This window comes from Euleptes europaea, chromosome 11 (assembly GCF_029931775.1).
Source record: "Euleptes europaea isolate rEulEur1 chromosome 11, rEulEur1.hap1, whole genome shotgun sequence".
NCBI classification, from domain to species: Eukaryota; Metazoa; Chordata; class Lepidosauria; order Squamata; family Sphaerodactylidae; genus Euleptes; species Euleptes europaea.
Window position 1 is genome coordinate 166,147 of NC_079322.1, and position 19,107 is coordinate 185,253.

A 19,107-nucleotide genomic window follows, 5' to 3' on the forward strand; every position below is an offset into this window, starting at 1 on the left:
TAATGGTTCTTTTCCACGTCTGAATAGCGCCCCCCCCCGCCCAAAACCTCGGGGCCCAGAGGCTGAGAGGGGGGGGAAGGAGAGGCCCTGCCCCGTCCCCCCTCCCCGGCGCCCTCGGCCCGCCCCGCCGGGCTTCCGGCCCCTCGGCTGGGCAGAAGGGCGTTTTTGTGGGGGGGGGGCGGGTGGAGGCGGGGCGTCCGCGGCCATGGCGGCGCGTGCGGGAGGGCTGCTGCCGCCGCGGCTGCTGCTGCCTCTGCTGGTGGGGCTGGGGCTGGGGGTCGGGCTGGTGTGGGGCGCCTCCTCGGCCTCGGCTTCTCCGTGGGCGGGGTCGGGCGGGTCGGGCGGGGGGCGCGGGGCGCGGGGCGGGGGGGCGCCCCCGGCGGAGGACCCCCGCCCGCCGCCCCGCCCCCACCAGCACCCCCACTCCTCTTACGGCACCTTCGCCAGCGAGCTCCGCGACCTGCGCTTCCTCTCCGACGAGGGTGAGCGCGCGCGGGGGGGGGCGCGGGGGGGGCCTCCTCCTCTCCCCTCCCCCCGTGGCCTCTGCTGGCGGCTCCGTGGAGGCTCGGGAGGGGGGGGGAGAGGAGAGAGCGAGGAGGGGCCGCGGGGGGGAGGGGGAGGGGGAGGGGGAGGGGGGGCGCCTTTCCTCCCCTCCCCGCGGGGTCCGGCCTCTGTGGCCGGGAGACCGGCGTCCACTGCAGGGGCTCTCCAGGCCCCGCCTGGAGGTTGGCGACCGTGCGGGTCAGGCCCCTTCCTCGTGGCGGAGGGGAGGTGGGGACCCAGAGCCCCCCCCGCCCCCCACAACAGGGGCGGGGGCGGGGGGGGTTTGGCGCGCGCATGCGCCCTCCGCGCTCCGGCCGCTCGGGGTTGACGATGGAACCTCTGCGGCTGCTGCAGGGAGGTTTGAGCCTCCTCAGAAAAGCCCCCCCCCGCCCCCCCCCGCAGTGTGCGCACCGTGGTTTGCAGGGCCTGGGAAAGCGTGTGTGGCTTCCATTTTCAGTGCTAGGTGCAGCTTTTAAATGGGCTTACCAATGTCTGTTTTTCTGTAGTACAAGTCAAAACGGGAACGGTTTCATTGTGCATCATAAGGCTAGCAATAAAATTGTGAGAATTGGCCACGATGTGCGATGCATGCTTCATTTGCTCACGCGCATGGGGCGTTGCATCATGAACGTCACTAATTTCTTTTAGCAGGTTTCAGTGAGGAACCCTATAGCCCTTTGAGGCAGAAAATCTACTCTATAGGTTTTCTTAACATGATCTGTGTGTGCCTTCCTCGTGTACAAGGTCGGTACAATGGGGGTGGGATATTTATTATTTATTATTTCAGCTTACTACCCCGCTCTCCATAGCGTGTGCGTGCATGTGCGCTGTCCAATCACAGCTGACTTAGGGTTTTCAAGGCGAGCGATGTTCAGAGGAGGTTTCCCATCACCTGCCTCGGTGGGAGCTGAGAGAGTTCTGAGAGAACTGTGCGTGGCCCCAGGTCACCCGGCAGGCTTAGTGTGGAGGGTGGGGAACTGAACCCGGTTCATCCACATTAGAGTCTGCCTCTCTTAATGACTTCACCACGCTGGCTCATATGGAAGGAGGCAGCCCATCAAATAGGACCGGCTTGCACCTAGAGGGTTTGGCCAGCTGCTTCAAAGAATATGCAATTCCTGATCTTCACAGCTCCTAGCCTTTATTATTTTTTTAACTGTACATCCCGCCTTTAACCTTAATTGAGACCCAAAGCAGCTTACATACTTCTCTTCTCCTCCATTTTATCACAACAACCCTGTGAGGTAAGTTAGGCTGAGCAAGCATGACTGGGCCCAAGGTCACCCAGCAAGCTTCCGTGGCAGAGTGGGGATTTGAACCTGGGTCTCCCAGGTCCTAGTCCAACACACTGGCCAGTTTCTGCCCCTTCTTTCTCCCAGTTCTCCTTCCTCTGTCCCCCAAGACTCCCGCTCTGGCCTTCTCCTGTTCCCTCTTCCCCTCATCCTCTCCCTCCCAAGCCTTTCTGCTTCTCTTCCACCCGCCATTGTCTTCAGCTTTACCTCCTCCTCCTCCTGCCCTGTGCTCCTGCTTCTTCTGTGCCTCTTCCCTTAGCCCCCTTCTTTCTGTTCTGGCTGCCTGGATCCTGAGGAGCCGCGGGTCATTGACAGCCAGCCTTTTCTCAGTCCTGCCCTTCTGAGACATGAGTGCAGTTCAGTGATGGCTGACATCGGGAAAATGTGTAAGGGGGACACGGCTACATCCATTTGTTGTGCCTAAGGCATTATTTATTAGTTAACTTTTCCATTATACTAGCACCCTTCACTGAATTAACTAATGCTTTCATTAACCTTCGGACATGTAGTGTGTGTGTGTGTGTGTGTGTGTGTGTGTTAAGTGCCATCAAGTCACTTCCAACTCATGGCGACCCTATGAACGAAAGTCCTCCATGTAGTACAGATTTGTAAATGCTCCATGTAGTACAGATTCGTAGTACAGATTTGTAAATAACCACTCATCTGCTTTCTTATAGTGAATAAGATTCCTTCCAATAACTGGGCAGGAAAAGTTTTGTAGATTTTTTTTCAAGCTGTCAATGTGTTTATAAATGAATTATACTGGTATTTATATGTAGACAGGCATTTTTGTAGGTTAATCTTTTTTTTTTTTTTTTGGGCTAGGTCAGTTTTATTTCCAGAGAAGTTTGGAGTTTGGTCACGGTTATTGTTAGTCTCAACCTCTGAACATTATCTTCTATCTAGATGACCCTAAGGGAAAATAAGAAAAGTTCCTTGTTAGCGTTAATATGCATGACCCCTTACAGATTCAGTCCCGAAAAGAAGTGACCTTTGAAATAATAAAAATCATTAAAATGACTTCTGTAATCTCTGGAAACATTATGTCACATTGCTTAATTATTTATTCTGATTTTTCAAGGTTATCCATTCCCTACAGCTCCTCCAGTGGATCCATTTGCAAAAATTAGAGTGGATGACTGTGGAAAAACAAAAGGATGCTTTAGGTTGGTATGAAATTATAGCACAAGTCTGTTTGTAATGCCAATGGACTCATACTAACAGGGAATCTCCATTAATTGTTTTAGTAAATATTTTCCATTAGTATATATTTATGCTTGTAGCACCCATTTCTGAGGGAGTGGAACCATGACGGCTGGGACAGCGCAGCTGAGAAGCCTCTTCAGAGGCTTCCCAGCTGTCCCGGAGGGGGGGAAAGCCTTTTTCCGATATAAAAATTGTGGGAAAGGCTTTTTCCCCCATAGGGGAAAGCGGACCTGCGCCACCAAAAAAGGTGGTGCAGGACCGTTGGCGTCCCGGGAGGCATTTGCACGCTGCAAGAACACCAAACCTTTCGTGTATGACACTTAAAATTTGTATTGTTTGATGCAGGAATCATGGAGAAGGCATTCTAGAAATCCTACCTTATTCCACCACCCCCCCAAAAAAACACCCTACAAGATTATCTAAACTATCAGAGGTTAAGCAGGCTATTTCCTCCCCACCTCTGTAACAAGAGTGTCTGCTGCTTCCAACCTTCCATGGCTCCTGGAATATATTGACAGCCCGTTCCTGAGTTGGGAGGGCAAAAGTCCACAGCAGGCACACAAGGGCTGCTTGCGCCGGCTCCCGTACCACTTGCGCCACCAAAACTCTGTTTAGGATTGCACCGTTAGATATATTGGTGTATTTTAGTTTTTTCTTGTTAGGAAAAGAGGTGAAAATTAAGATGAAAGCTGAATATTGAACTTTGAAGTAGTAAAGAGGGTTTTATTATCCTGACATAGAAACTATATACACTTTGTTTTTATTGTGCAAAAACAGAAGGCATTTGTAGTTTTAAAGAAAAAGTACAGGGAGTGGTAATATATTTGTATAATCATCATTATTCACAATAAGTCTGCTCCTAATTGGGAATTAGTCCCATTAAACTCTATGGAGTAAAAATGCATGGGATTAGGTGGTAGCTTCTCCGTGACGGAGTGAGGGGTTTTAATTCAAGCTAATAAGATGGTCAGAAATTCATGGCACACAAGAGGCTTTGTGAGATGAACATTTAAAACAGCAGATTTTATTTCCAACAGCAACGCAGGACGAGGTTGAGAATAGGCAAACTGAGTTTCAGAAAAGATATTTGGCTGGTCCCAAACAGAGAATTGGCAAAGTAGTAGGGAGAGGGAGAGAGAGAGGGAGAGAGAGAGTCTACATACATAAGAGATATGTTGCTGAGTCAGATGATACTGGTTTCACACTGAGAGGGCTTTATTTTGGTTGACAGTTTCTATTTGGTTTTCACTCAGATTTAATTAAACACAATGTTTCTTCAGGTTTTAGGAGTTAGAAACTGTAAAAACAACAACGCTTCAGCAGTTTATTCCTTAAACTGGACTGGGATCACTCTTGACTCCAGAGATATTTCTCCTACAGCCTTTAAGGACCACTCACTTCACCAGAGTGAATTCCCTCTCTAGTTGAGAGATCACTCTTTCCTTCAGAGCTGTTTCCCACTTGAATTTCTAGGACTCACTCCCCATGCCTAGAGATATTGTCCTCCTCAAAACCCAGTTGCTGACCCTGTCTTGATCAGACAACTCACGCAGTGTTCCTTCGATTTAAACTCCTGAGGAGAAAACCCTCTCCAGGCAGCTCCCGGCTCTTTCCCGCTGGTTCAAGCCCTGCCGGTGCTTCACGGACTCTCCGCTCACCCCTCTCCCTTCTAAACGGTCCCAGTTCCAGCCGCCACTCCGGGAATTCCACAGCATTCTGATCCTGAGGCTCCATCATAGGGCCAGAACAGCTTCCTTGAATTTAGCGGTTTCTTCACAGTGTCATAGGGGGAAAAAATCAGCTATTCTGACGCCATGTATAGTATACTCTGTCTCAGTAAATAATACATCTTGATAAGACGATCATAACTTGAATATAATTCTCTAACATGAATCAAAATAAGCTTCTGAAATCTTCCATGTGTTAGTTTTATTGCTTGTGTGTAAGTACGTATTTTCAAACAAATCTATGTGTTTCATCTTATACTGAAGGTGGACGAAACTGAGCTGAGTGAAAAAGTAAAGGCTGTGTTGTATAGTGGTCTTACCACCATGGCAATTAGGACTATTGATTTCAGTGGGATTTATTTAACTTGGCCCATATTATTAGCAAACTTTTCAGTTGGATTAGAAACACAGATAAGTTCAAAAAGAAAGCTCTTTCTGTATCTCTGAATTGCAGGCAGTGGGTTTTTTCTGCCTTTGTCACATGCAGGTATGGGAAACCAGGGTGTAATGCAGAGACTTGTGACTACTTCCTCAGCTATCGCAGAATAGGCGCTGATATTGAGTTTGAGCTGAGTGCTGAAACAGATGGCTGGGTGGCCGTGGGATTTTCCTCAGATAAGAAAATGGTAAGATGGTGCTAACTGTTCAGGTAAGCTTTGATTTGTTCAACGGAAGAAATGGCTGTGCTTTTGTGGGCCCAGATGCAACAGATTTCCTGCTTGTAGAAGTGCCTGTCCCTGCCTTTCACTTCCCAGGACCCCGTTACTCCCCAAAAGCTAGTGCTAGCCATCAAGGGATCCTTGTGGAGGACAAATGCCGAATGACATGCAGGGCTACAATAAGGAGAGGTTATTGGGAGAGACCAACTGCTGCTCTCTTGTGCAAATGGACTGCCTACAGCATCCAGCGCATGTTTTCCCTGAAACTCTGTCATTCAAAGTATCTCCCTTCCTTGACTCTCTGACAATGTAATACAAAATCTCCTCTGTATTCTTACAAACATTTGCTGTCACTTTGTCAGGGATGGTATTGATTGTGTGTTCAGACTTCAGACCTCTTTTCGGGGACACATTATTTACTTATTTCTTTATTCGCTTCATTTATACCCCAGCTTTCTCCGTAATGGGGATCCAGAGCAGCTTTCATTGCTCTTCTTTCCTCCGTAATGCATATAGGGCTTATCATACTGTGTTATCCTTACCGTAGTTCCATGAGGTAGGTGAGGTTGAGCGTGTGTGACTGGCCAAAGGACACCGAGCAGGCTGCCAAGGCAGAGTGGGGATCTGGACATGGTCTGTGGCCCTGTGACCCAGCAGAGGGCATGGCTCGTCAGCCTCTGTGATGGCCAAACGGTATGAATGTGTACCGTGCTGAGGCCTCAGCTCAGAATGCTGAAGCTGGATACGAAGCACAACCTCTGGGTCAGGATTTTCCATTTGTCTTGATGATCTGGGTAAAGCTGGAGAAGAAGCTGAAATGGTAACTTGCCAGAGATAAAAAGGTAGATTTGAGGTAAGTAGCATGAAGCAGTAATGTGTGCCCCTCCAAGTTCTCTTTCATCCTCCTCTTAAGTGGCAGCGTGGGGACTCTTCTGTTCAGCAGGCAAAGCACTCCGGCCCTTCTAGACAATGTTTTCCCTGGGGGGGGGTATACAGGTGTGGCCCATTACTTTTTAAAATGGAGGATCTGGCAACCTAATATTCCACAGCTAGGAGGGCATCCATCCCTGAGAAAATGCAAGCTCCCACCCATCCATTCCCAGCAAGGGGGGCATCCCGGCAGTAAGTGCTAGGTAGATGGTCTAGGCACCAGCTTTGTTTTCTGAAAGATCATATATTTTGAAACGTAGAGGAATGGCCAATTTCTTTAGGGCCAAAGTAGATGGGATTGGGGGGTGGGGAGCCAGATTCATTTCATCATTACCGCCCCACTGTACATTTGCCCCAGGCAGTTTTCTCCCAGCCTGGTTTGCTTCCAGTATCAAGGCTGAGCTGGGAGAAAAGTGTTTGAGGCAACTGGCCACAGGGAGGTCAGAGAGGGGTGGGATAGAGGAACCCTTCCCATTCGGGTCCCCATGAGATGGTACAAAGTAGACTCCTCCCCCCTGATTTGTACATAACAGGGCAGACATGTGAATAACTCTTGTAGCTGCCCTGTCATGTCTGGTTTGGCCCTCAGAGAAATCACCAGGAGGAAAACACGCATAGACAAAAGTCTGAAGTGCCTGTTTCCAGCCTTTACATTTTATTATCTCAAGGACCCACATTCTGGCAGGATTACAGCAGCATGCAGGACATGGGCGGGGATGGGGGAGAGGCCAATGCCGCATGGTGAAGCCATAGGCAGTGGCAGGCTGCTCCAACCAGCCTTTGCACCACGTCTGACTATTTGTTTAGATGGATACAATTCATAGTTCAAGGTGAAAATCCATGCCAACATAAAGGGGGAAAATATATAGAATATACATGGGGATGGTTTTTTCTAAGAGGTAAGAGTCAGTGGGGTGTAATGGTTAAGAGTGTTGGACTAGGATCTGGAAGAATCAGGTCCGAATCCCTACTCTGCCATGCAATCTCACTGGGTGACCTCAGGACAGCCATGGACTCTCAGCCTAACCTACCTCACAGGGTTGTGAGGAGAACAGAATTATGTAAGCCACCCTGGGTCCCCTTTGGGGACAAAGGTGGGGGTATAAATGAAGTAAATAAATACAATAAATAAAGTAAAAGGTGTGATCTTGGATTAGGCTAATACTTACGTGTGGATGTGAACAAACCCTTGTTTTCTCAGGTAGAGAAAACGTCGTGGCTGAATCCTGACTTGGTGTTATCATCATTTAGGGTGGAGATGATGTCATGGCCTGTGTTCATGATGACAACGGAAGAGTCCGAATACATCACTTCTATAATGTAGGCCAATGGGCAAAAGAGATTGAAAGGAATCCTGCCAGAGATGAAGAAGGTATTTTTGAAAACAACCGTGTAACATGTAGATTCAAGCGTCCTGTGAAGGTTCCCAGGGATGAAACTATTGTAGATCTTCATCTGAGTTGGTACTATTTATTTGCTTGGGGCTCAGCAATTCAAGGTAAGTTGATCTTTTTTTGTTTCCATAATTACACTGCTGTCTTGCTGGTGGGAAGTGCCGTCAAGTCGCTGCCAACTTGTGGTGACCCCGTAGGGTTTTCAAAGCAAGAGACGTTCAGAGGTGATTTGCCGTTGCCTGTCTCTGCATAGTGACCCTGGTATCCCTTGGAGGTCTCCCATCCAGATACCAACAAGGGCTGACCCTGCTTAGCTTCTAGAATCTGACAAGATCAGGCTAGCTCGGGCCATCCAGGTCAGGGCTAACACTACCGTATTACTGTAGACCAAACTGCTGTGAAACTGGGAGATCTGTACTCCAGTCTCCCCTTTTGTTTCAGGTTCAGTATGATCCTCGAGTCCTGACCTGGGTAGCTCCGGGCTAGCCTGATCTTGTCAGACCTCAGCCCTTGTAAATATTGGATAGGCAACCTCCAAGGAATACCAGGGTCGTGATGTGGAGGGAGGCAAGGGCAAACTACCTCCGAATGTCTCTTGCCTTGAAAACCCTGCAGGGTCACCAGAAGTCAGCCGTGACTTGATGGCACTCACAAAAGGTCCTTGAAAATGCCCAGCTGAGAGGGGGCTGTTCAGATCTTTCCCGCCACACTATTTCCCCACCTCAGTTTCCATCCTCCATACTGCTGTTTGTCCCAGAGGGGGAAATATACTGAACGCCTATATGCAGCTCAGGGTGAGGCATATGACAGAGGCCAGAAAAACCCTCTCTCTTCGCCACAACCTGAATCTGGGTGCCTCTCCCTCTAGCTCAGGGGTGGGGAACCTTTTTCCTGCCAAGGACCATTTGCACATTTATAACATCATTCGGGGGCCATACCAGGTGTACAGCTCTTGGCGGGGGGGGGGGGAAGAAACAATTGGGTTGCCAGGTCTCTAGCCACCACCTGGAGGTTGGCAACCCTAGGAGAGGCTATGCCGAGGAGGGAGGGAGGCTTCCCCCCACACACACACACACGCCTTCCCAGCTTCCCCCCCTCCATAAAGACACACACACTTACCGGGCTGCGCAAGCGGCCCGCTGATCAGGGGAAGTCTTCCCGGCTTCCACCACACACACACACGCGCGCACACGCACTCATCGGGGGAAGTCTTCCCGGCTTCCCCTACACACGCGCGGCCCTGTGGTGACAATGGCGGCTTCTGCGGTAGAGTCTGCGGGCCACACCAAATGATGTTGCGGGCCTTAAACGGCCTGTGGGTCGGAGGTTCCCCATCCCTGCTCTAGCTGGTATTTGCAGTTAAAATATTACATTTACTTTGGTCCTCTGAAGCACTGGTTTTCTAATTGCACCTTAGAAGAGAAGAAAAGTTGGTTTTTTATATGCCGACTTTCTCTACCACTTAAGGGAAACTCAAACCGGCTTACAATTACCTTTCCTTCTCTTCCCCACAACAGACACCCTGTGAGGTAGGTGGGGCTGAGAGAGTATGACTTGCCCAAGGTCACCCAGCTGGCTTCGTGTGTAGGAGTGGGGAAACCAACCCAGTTCACCCGATTAGCCTCCACCGGTCATGTAGAGGAGTGGGGAATCAAACCCAGTTCTCCAGATCAGAATCCACCCCTCTTAACCACTACACCATGCTGGCTCTACCTAAAACTACCTTAAACACAGTTTCAGTCTACCCCTTCAGTGGGCAGTCAAAGGGGAAAGTCTGAAACAGTGTAAGGTGCACCCTTAGTCCATTGAAGGCAGGCAGCTTGCATGTGTAATTGCACCTTAGAATCCCACAGAGTCCTCTGTGATGGGCTGGAGCCCCACAGTCAACAGGCAGGTGTTCCTTTGGCAGCCTCAGTCAGATAACCTTTCCACAACGATCTAAAAAGTTTGAAATTTACTGCTTACAATAAATCCAGACAGATTTCAGAAGGTCCCCAATTTCTGCTTGCAGTTTTCAAATTGGAGCAGAAAAGTAACTGACAATGTTGCCATTTCCCTGTGAATTGAAATAATGACCATGTTTTAAAAATCCCATTTTGACTAGGCATCGAACCCTATTGTATGTTCCTGTCCTGGGATGCTAGTGAGGTGTTCAGAGGGTGCCGCAGAGAAGGAGCAGATAGACCTGAGCATGATAGGAGGACAGGGATGGGTTTTGTTTTGTAGGCCTTTTCAGAAAAAGTAAATTTATAGTTTCAGGTTGTCCATTTTGAATGTTGGTAATACGTTAACAAAAGCTTTAACAAAAGCTAATATCTTCCTATTCTTTACCCATTTAAGGTTCTATTACTCGGCATGACATAGACTCTCCCCCTGTCTCCGAGCGCGTGGTCAGTATTTACAAGTATGAAGATATTTTTATGCCGTCAGCTGCCTACCAGACCTTCTCTTCCCCATTCTGCTTGCTGCTTATTGTTGCACTGACATTTTATTTATTGATGGGAACCCCATGATGACTGCTGCAGAGCACGTGGCAAGCAAGGAAGAGGTGTCGGTGAGTGCTACTTAGGGTGGGAGCCTTTTCTACTGGAATGTACGTTACTGGACACTTAGCTGTTTGTTCAGCGTGAGCTTCTTGGGTTATACAAATTAGGAACCTTGCTGCTGCTTGAGCCGTACAAACGTGCCAAAAAGTGGAAATCATGTGAACACTGTTTAGTAGTGAATACTGTTTAGTAGTGGTTGGCCACTTCATATTTCAGAGGGTAAACTCTGATGGCAACACTGATCTCATTTTACATTTTTTAATGTATTGACTATTTTGCCTAAGAATATACTGCTTCATTTTTATATACTTAGGGATTATGTTATTTCTAGCTCCAAGGAACAGAAAGTAAGGTGGTTTCTAGCACTGATTCAATGGAGAAAAAGCAGGGAGCAGTTGTAATGGACTCAACACATTTGTTAGATATATTGTTTGTTTCCTGACAGATTTTCATTTTAAAAAAAATGGGTGTAATGGAATCATTTTTGAGTAACTTATATTGTTTCACTTCTAAGTTTAAATTGCCTTCAGTCAAGAGAGAAAAATGGGGAGATGCAGTATTTCAAGGGATAATAGCAAATCATGTGAAAGTCTGGCCATGACATGATGGCTTTCTCTTATGACATCATGATCGATCTAATGACGTCTCTCAGACATTGTCTTGCAGAAATCCAATGCATCACATTAAATTTGCTCATTGAAATTGAATGTGATGCATTGGGGTTTTTATCTTCTCATGAAATTTATCCATGGGAATGAAGGCCCTCACATTTTTTCTGAGCATATTTAGCCATGATTAAATTTCTACCAAATGTTTTTGATCTAGTCTGGCATTTGTACATTCTAATTCTTGTACAAAATAATTGTTTGACAGAGCAGTGGTGACATCCATGTTTTCAAAGTTGATTCCAAACCCTGCTCGTATCATTCAGACCGCATACATAAAGAATGCAAGATGTCATGAAGTCTTATAGCTTAATCCCTGATCTTCTGTCAAACACAACGAGGGCTCGCTTTTCTATGCTTTTTCAAGCTTGCTTTTCTATATAAAAGAATAGACTTTGGGCAAAATATTTTACTTTTGCAGTCAAGCATTATAAATGTGATCCAATAGGATATGTATACTTTAGTTCAGGGGTGGGGAACCTTTTTTCCGCCAAGGGCCATTTGGATATTTATAACATTATAAATATAAATAAATTACAAAATTATCAACTTAAAAATTAGCCGACCAAGCCCCAAGCAGGCAGCTGCCCCAGATGACACCCCCCTTGCGCGTGGGCAAGCAGGCATCCAACCAGTGGCACACTTGCCCACCTGGTGGCACAGGATGGTTTGTTGCACCAGCTGGGTGTAGCTGTCCAGCCACACGCCGGAGTTGCTCCTACTTTGCATGGTCATTGCCGGATTCTACAGCCAGCTCCTGCTACCTCTGCCTGCAGGGATGAAATGAGGACACACTAGCTAAGAACTCTCCCCCCTCCCCCCCCCGTGCATTCTGGCCCTGCCTCCTTTAACCCCTCCATTGTCGCCACTTCTGCCCCCAGCCCTCTTATAGTACAGAGGGAATACGTTTCTCCATGGCCCCGGGTGGGAAAGGGATAACACAGTTTCTTGGGCAGTCCTAGCAGTTCCATAGCTAAGGACTCTTCTGCAAGGGGGAAAAAAGGTTCCTTTTCTTGGCAAAACAAATTCACATCCGCCTTGAATAGAGGCTATTCCTGTCTGTGGGAAGGGGCGGATCACCAGTCTTAGATCCTTCTGAGCTAGAGATCTGCCAGACCAAATGGTTTCGTGGGCCTTAAACGGCCCCCGGGCCTGACGTTCCCCACCCCTGCTTTAGTTGGATTCTACGTCTCCCATAGCCCTCACTGGAGAATTGTAGGTTCTAATTGAAACATTTATTAATTACAAGCTATGAATATTTAGAGAACCTACCACAGAGGACCACTAAGAAGACTAAGCCTGAGAATGTATGCCCCACAGGGAGAGAAGCTGTGTGGGCCTGGGGCTCCAGTAAGGCATGGAATTGGGCAACTTTAAGCAGAAAAGTGGGTAAGCTCCAACCCATGTTGATTAGAAAAACTCTAAACCAGTGCATTAAATAACACTTCTTTGATAATTTAGATCAGTGATTTAATTTGCTGGAAAGCAATTTACCGTTTGGGAGGGGCCAGTTTGGAGTTCAGAACCAGTAGGCAGGAAAAGGATTAAGTGCCATCTCCCCCATTTCTGTAAATTGCTAGGGTTGCTGACCAACCTGGAGAAAAATGTCTTGTAGCTTTAATAAATATTTGGAAATAAGTAGGGACTCGCAAGAAACTTGCTGGAGCAGCCATCCCATTCCCCCATCTTTGTTTCCTCCCCTCTCCCCTACTTCTCTGTCTCTCATCCTTTCTTCCTCCTCCCACCCCTTATGTCTCTTCCTCCAATGCCTGTCACTTTCTTTCTGCCTCCCCAACCTGGGGTTGCCAACCTCCAGGTGGTGGCTGGAGATCTCCCACTATTACAACTTCTCTCCAGGTGACAGAAATCACTTCCCAGGGAGAAAGTGGCCTCTTTGGCCCATGGACTCTATGCATTGAAGTCCGTCGCTCTCTAAACCCCGCCCTCCTCAGGCTCCACCCCCAATATTTCCAGGTAATTCCCAACCCGGAGCTGGCAGCCCTACCTCAACCCCATCACTCTTTCTGCCCCACCCCATCACACTCTTTCTGTTCCTACTGTTGGGGGGGGGGGGAAGGAGAATAACCTAATCAAATAGTTACCCAAATTATATAAAACATTCAGACATTGCTGATTGCGTAATATAATTTAAAAAATGCTCACCGACTTATCTAACGGCTATTTAATGTCTCTACAATTAACATGGTTATCTAGATATAAAGTAGAATTAGATATCACTGCTGTAACTTTATTTTTGTTTTTTGTTAACATTAAACCTCAACATAATTATAAAATAGTTTCTATTCTTTCGTGAAACTGCTCATAATCTGTGTCATTGCTTATGTTCATCATGTTGGTCATTTTTGCCATACTCCATACTCGCTTCTTTAGGGGTGATACCCCAGCACTCACCAAGTGCAGGAAGGATATTCCCACCTCCTTAAGGACAGCAGAGTCCTTAAAGAAGCTGATTCTGTGAATGTGGAGGAATTTCTGAATAGCACACGTATCAAATGTTCAAGAAAAACGGTTTTAATATTTATAAAGTCATTCAAAACAAACATTTTTCTTAAGAGGCTTCTGTAACCTTTACCTCATTATAACAAAAACAGTGCAGCAGCTTCAGAGAGTGAGCTAGAGAGAGAGGCACAGTGTCAGCGGGCTACAATAGCTGTCAGCAGAAGGGAGGGGCTGATTCTGGAGGAGGAGCCTCTGGCACTCAAATTAGGTTCCAGAGACTTTCCAACACCTACAACCCACCACAATTTCTTTCTCTCTGCCTGCCTGCCCAACACTTCTCTCTCTCCCCCCCCCCCACCTCATCACTATTTATTTTTCTGGAGAACCAGGTTTGATTCCCCACTTTCCACATGAAGCCTGCTGGGTGACCTTGGGCTAGTCACAGTTGTCTGAACTCTTTCAGCTTCACCTATCTCACAAGGTGTCTGTTGTGGGGAGAGGAAGGGAAGGCGATTGTAAGCCAGCTTGATTCTCCTTAAAAGGTAGAGAAAATCAGGATATTAAAAACCAACTCTTCTTTTTCTCTCCTTCTTCCGTCCCCATCACTCTGTCTTTCTCTCTTTTCCCCCCTCGTAGCTTCCTTCTCCCCCCACCCTCGCCACTGACAGGCATGCTGAGTCTTCAGCCCCCCCAACTGCTGCTGCTGCCATCACTGGGGCTGCTGCAGCTCCCAGCCACCCTCCTCATTGGTGTCAGGCCTGGTTTGGGGGGGGGGGAATGTAACCCCCCCAATGTATTTTAATTATTAGATTTTTCTGCAAACTGGGGGGGGGCAAGTTTGGAGGAAAATCTTTTCTACCATTGTGGACATGGTCTTCAGATTTAGAGGTGTGGGGCTATTAGATATATAGATGGGCGAGTGAAGCTTTTCATGGCATGGAGGTAAATAACATCACCTGACAACACCCCATTTATGAAAGGGACAAGACATTCTTCTCCAGGCCAGTTGGCAACACCAGAAACAACCCCCAAAGCTGCTTTTCCAATTAAAAAAAAGAGCTGTTGAGGTTTTTTTTATTGCATGCATGTGCTTGTAACATGCAGCTTGATCCTAAGCGATCAACTAGAATTGCTCTAATTTTAAAAAGCAATCCTGTCTCTCAGAAAGCAGCCACTAGTGTTACCCCGTGTGACTGCTATTGCTGGGCCTGATTTAAACAAGATTGCAGGATGGCAAAGAGCTCCCCATGAGGATTGGCAGCGTCTCATTTGAACTGTTCTGTGACTTGTACAAAGCAGTTGCCGTGCCAGCTCAATTTCAAGGTGTGCTAATTAAGTGTACAGTTTACATGTGATGCTGAGCCCATGCGCTGTTGCATGGGCAAACTATTTCCCGCAACAGTATCATGTTTAAATCAGGCCCCAAATGTGACTTTCAAAGCATTTGCCTTGAATGTGACTGTGAAATGTTTTCTAGTGATTTACGATTGTTGTCATATCAGTTGTCATATCAGCTTTTTATATAACTTTATCATCACTGTTATTTATTATTAAATGTTTAGCACTACCAGGGTGCAGGGGTGCTGTGCAGGGCGGAGAAATGAATTTACAAACCAGATTATAAAAAAGTTAGTCTTTGTTTAAAGGAATGATATCTAAAGGAAATTACTGTGCAAGAGAAAAATTAATGCCTTTTTAAAGAAAGAAACTGCTTTTGAAGATTGTATATATTGAAGCAGAAAAGCAAACTAGGCTGCTTCTAGAAATTGAAATTAATGTTTTTTTAATGAGCTGATAAAGATAGTAAGTATTTGGAAATGTCACATAAGAAACAGAGGCAGAATTTCTGCAGCCTGGATATCAAGTGAGAATAAAGCCATGAACAAAAATAACCCAAATTGTTGGCAAAATAATTTATTTCTCCATGTAGACAAAGACAGTGACAAAGGAAACAAGAAAAACAGGCAAGGGTTCTTTCTACTTGCCAGTTGTGGAGACAAAACCAAGAAATAGGTTTATACTTGTTCCTTCAATTTTTGAAGGAAGTCTTTCCCAAATGGCTGAGGGAAAGGCTTTCCAAGTTCACAAGCCACATTTACTTCCATCCCTAGCAGGATGCCTGCACCTCAGAGAGGCTCACAGCATACCTATTCTTCCTCCACCTGCTGTTTCAAGGCAGAAACCACCTGTCAACCACAAGGCCCATCCGGGAAGGGTCTTGCCCACTTCCGTGAAACATGGGACAGGTGCCACATTGGGGAGTGGAGCTCAGACGAGCCACAAGTGGCTCCTAGAGCCACTGGATATCACCTTATCCTATGTATATATATTTTGCAGCCAAGTCACATCTGACATGTGGTGACCCTATAGGGTTTTCAAGGCAAGAGACATTCGGAGGTGGTTTGCCATTGCCTGCCTCTGTTTCACACCCCTTGTATTCCTTGGAGGTATCCCATGCAAATACTTGCCAGGGTCGAGGCTGAGAGTGTGTGACTGGCCCAAGGTCACCCAGCAAGTTTTCATGGCAGAGTTGAGATTCGAACCTGGGTTTCCCAGATTATAGACCGATACCTCAACCATTATACCCCACTGCCTCTCTATCTTATCCTATAGAACCTGCTCAAACAGTGTCTGAGGCCCTATGCCATGGGTTTTTGAAAGGAGATGTGGTAACAGTACTGTGCAGTAGTGTCCTTGACTAGATTCAGGTTCAAGTCTCCACTCGCTTATGAAGCTCACTAGGTGACCTTGTGCCAGTTACTCCCTCTCTGCCTAATCTACGTCACAGGGTCGAAGTGGAGGAGGGAAGAAACAGAATGTATTAAAGGCACTTATGCAGCTCTGGGTAAGAAGGTAAACAGCCTGGGGGCGCAGATTGTGTTTTTGTCAGTTCTGCCTGTCGAAGGTCGTGGCTTAGGAAGGGAAAGAAAAATACTACAAATTAATGACTGGATGCATAGATGGTGTCATCAAGAAAGGTTTGGATTTTTAGACCATGGCTTACACTTTTGAGAAGAAGCTCTTCTATCGGGAGATGGTTTACACCTCATGAGGTTAGGAAAAAATGTGTTTGGTGAGAGCCTCGCAAACCTGATGAGGGCTTTAAACTAAATCCTATGGGGGAGTGAGACAAAAACTTAATCCCTAGTATGCTGACAATAACGAGACAAGAACAATAAAGATTTGCAGGGAGTGGCATGTTCGTGAGGAAACAAACTCATGGGTAAGTACAGAAACGAAAACCTCGGGGCACATAAACCATGGATTCCGATGTCTGTACACTAATGCACAGAGTATGGGAAACCAAGCAGGTAGAACTCGAATCCCTAACACAGGAAGGGGATTTTGACCCAAGAGGCATTACTGAAACTTGGTAGGATGTCATTCATGAATGGAATACTAAGGGTACAACTTGTTCGAAAGGGATAAACAGATGAGTGGGGGAGTAGTAGTATTATATGTCAAAGATGTGTACACTTGTGAAGAAATACATGAATCTGAGAATGGAAGTCCAGTCAAGTGTCTATGGGGGGGGGGAAAGGAATAAGAACAGTGATATTATGGTGGGGGTCTGCTATCGACCACCAAACCAGGCCGAGGACTTGGATGAGACACTCTTAGATTAGATTACAAAGTTCTCAAAGAAATGGGACATGGTGGTCATGGGAGATTTTAATTACCTGGATATCTGTTGGAAGTCCAACTCTGCTAAAAATGCAAGATCCAATAAATTCCTGACTTGTCTTGCTGACAACTTCATATTCTAGAAAGTGGAGAGGGAAACAAGGGGATTTGCTATCGTAGACTTGATTCTCACCAACAGGGAAGAACTGGTCGATGAGTTTAAAGTAGTAGGCACCCTGGGTAGTAGTGACCGTGTCATTTCGGAATTTACAATCTTGGGGAAAGAAAAAACTGTAGGGGGAGAAATGGAGGTTAGTCCAGTTCCTTATGTGGGGCAATATCCCAGCACTCACTTGTTGTGGGATATACCACCTTTGTAAGTCAGCGAAGTAAAAACAGCCAAAAGGTAAGTGGAGGAATATAAACTGCTCACGTATGTATTATAAAAGAAAACTATTTAATAAAAAGATTATAAGGTTCAGTAAATAAACAACATTCTCTCCTTAAGAGGCTTGTACTATTCTTATATTCATCTGAAACATTGTTACTACTTATTCCTTGTGTGTGAGGCAGAGAGCGAACACAGAGTTATACAGAGAGACTTCTGGCAGGATCTGAGACTGACTTCCTACAGAGTGAATTATGCTGAGTCCTCTGTTAGTCTCTTGCCTTGAAAACCCCATAAAGGGGTCGCCATAAGTCGGCTGCGACTTGAAGGCACTTTACACACACACACACACACACTTCCATCTGACAGCTGGAACCAACGGGCCTCCTGAAGGGAGGGGCCGGCTCCACAGGAGATCCACCCCCCCCCCGCCAATCACACTCGGCCCAGCGCTAAAGCCAACAAAACCTGTACGTAGTCAGACATATAGGCTGGACTTGAGGAGAGCGACTTTTGACCAACTTATGCTGGGTAGAATCCCATGGTCAGAAATACTAAAGGAGAAGGGAGTTCAGGAAGGGTGGGAGTTTCTTAAAAGTGAAATACTGAAGGCGCAACCGCAACCCATTCCCGTCATTTAACGGGAGATGCTGGGGACTACACCTGGGAACTTCAGTAGGGTCGCGAACCCCTGGTTGGGAAATCCCTGGAGATTTGGGAGCGGAACCAGGAGAGTGTAGGGACTTCAGCCGGGTATATTGCTGTAGAGCCCCCACACTCCAAAGCCGCCGTTTTCCTCTAGGGCAGTGGTTCTCAACCTTTTTTGAGACGCGACCCCCTTTTACAATTGCCAAGTAACCTGTGACCCTCGTCACATTTGCATAAATTTGCATAAATGACATTTTCAATAGGATAAAGAAAACACATTTGTTTTTTTGGCAGTCCAGGGTATCCATATATATAATTACTTTAAATTTTAAAGTTTAAAACAAACAAGCAAACGGTATTACCACCTGTTGCGCAGCGGCTGTGACTGTGTGGCACAGCAACCTTTCCTGGCACTGAGGAAAGAGTGCCTCTGAGCATGCACTGCGTTCCTTGTCCTCCCCTCTCTCCCCAAAAACTCTTCCAAGCAGGCCGGGGCTCTCGCGAGGAAACCCCCTCTCTTGTGACTGGGACACTGCTTGTGCACAGAACTGCAGTTATCCCTCAAAGCGGAGCTCCGTTTAATCACCTCACGAGAGCGAAGGGCCAGGAAAGAGCTGAGGGCTGCTTATCCCGCTCAAACTTTTCATGCCTTTTTCTCCCCTCCACCAGTCACTGCTCCTTCTGCGCCTCACCGAACCTGTGTGCTCGAGGGGGAAATCCCGAACTACGCATGCACCTCGACTCTCTCCCCCTTGACCTTACCAGAGTGGAACTGATGACTCGGGGCAGAAAAGTGAAGCCACACTACAGACATGCGCACTTGGATTCCAGGCTGAAGCTCCCGCCCCACCCGAGTGCGGCTAAAAGTAAAAACAACATGGCTGTAGCGGCCTCAAGGGGGACCGCCCTCTTCTCCTCCAAGACCTGAACTGGCCGAGCCAGGGGAGATTCCTCGGCCTCCCACACATCCTGCCGCATCATCCACCCGGCACAGGTGCGACCGTGCCCAGGCCTCTCAGCTGGGC

General features: G+C 47.1%; 1 protein-coding gene across 1 annotated transcript; it reads left to right on the forward strand.

The window, feature by feature from the left end:
• The first annotated feature begins 205 nt into the window (after positions 1 to 205).
• On the forward strand, positions 206 to 10,264 carry FRRS1L (ferric chelate reductase 1 like). The gene is made up of 5 exons (XM_056857834.1): positions 206 to 482; positions 2,917 to 3,001; positions 5,256 to 5,394; positions 7,609 to 7,855; positions 10,092 to 10,264. Exons 1-5 carry the CDS (start codon positions 206 to 208, stop codon positions 10,262 to 10,264), a joined length of 921 nt encoding a protein of 306 aa, XP_056713812.1.
• The last annotated feature ends 8,843 nt before the right edge of the window (positions 10,265 to 19,107 follow it).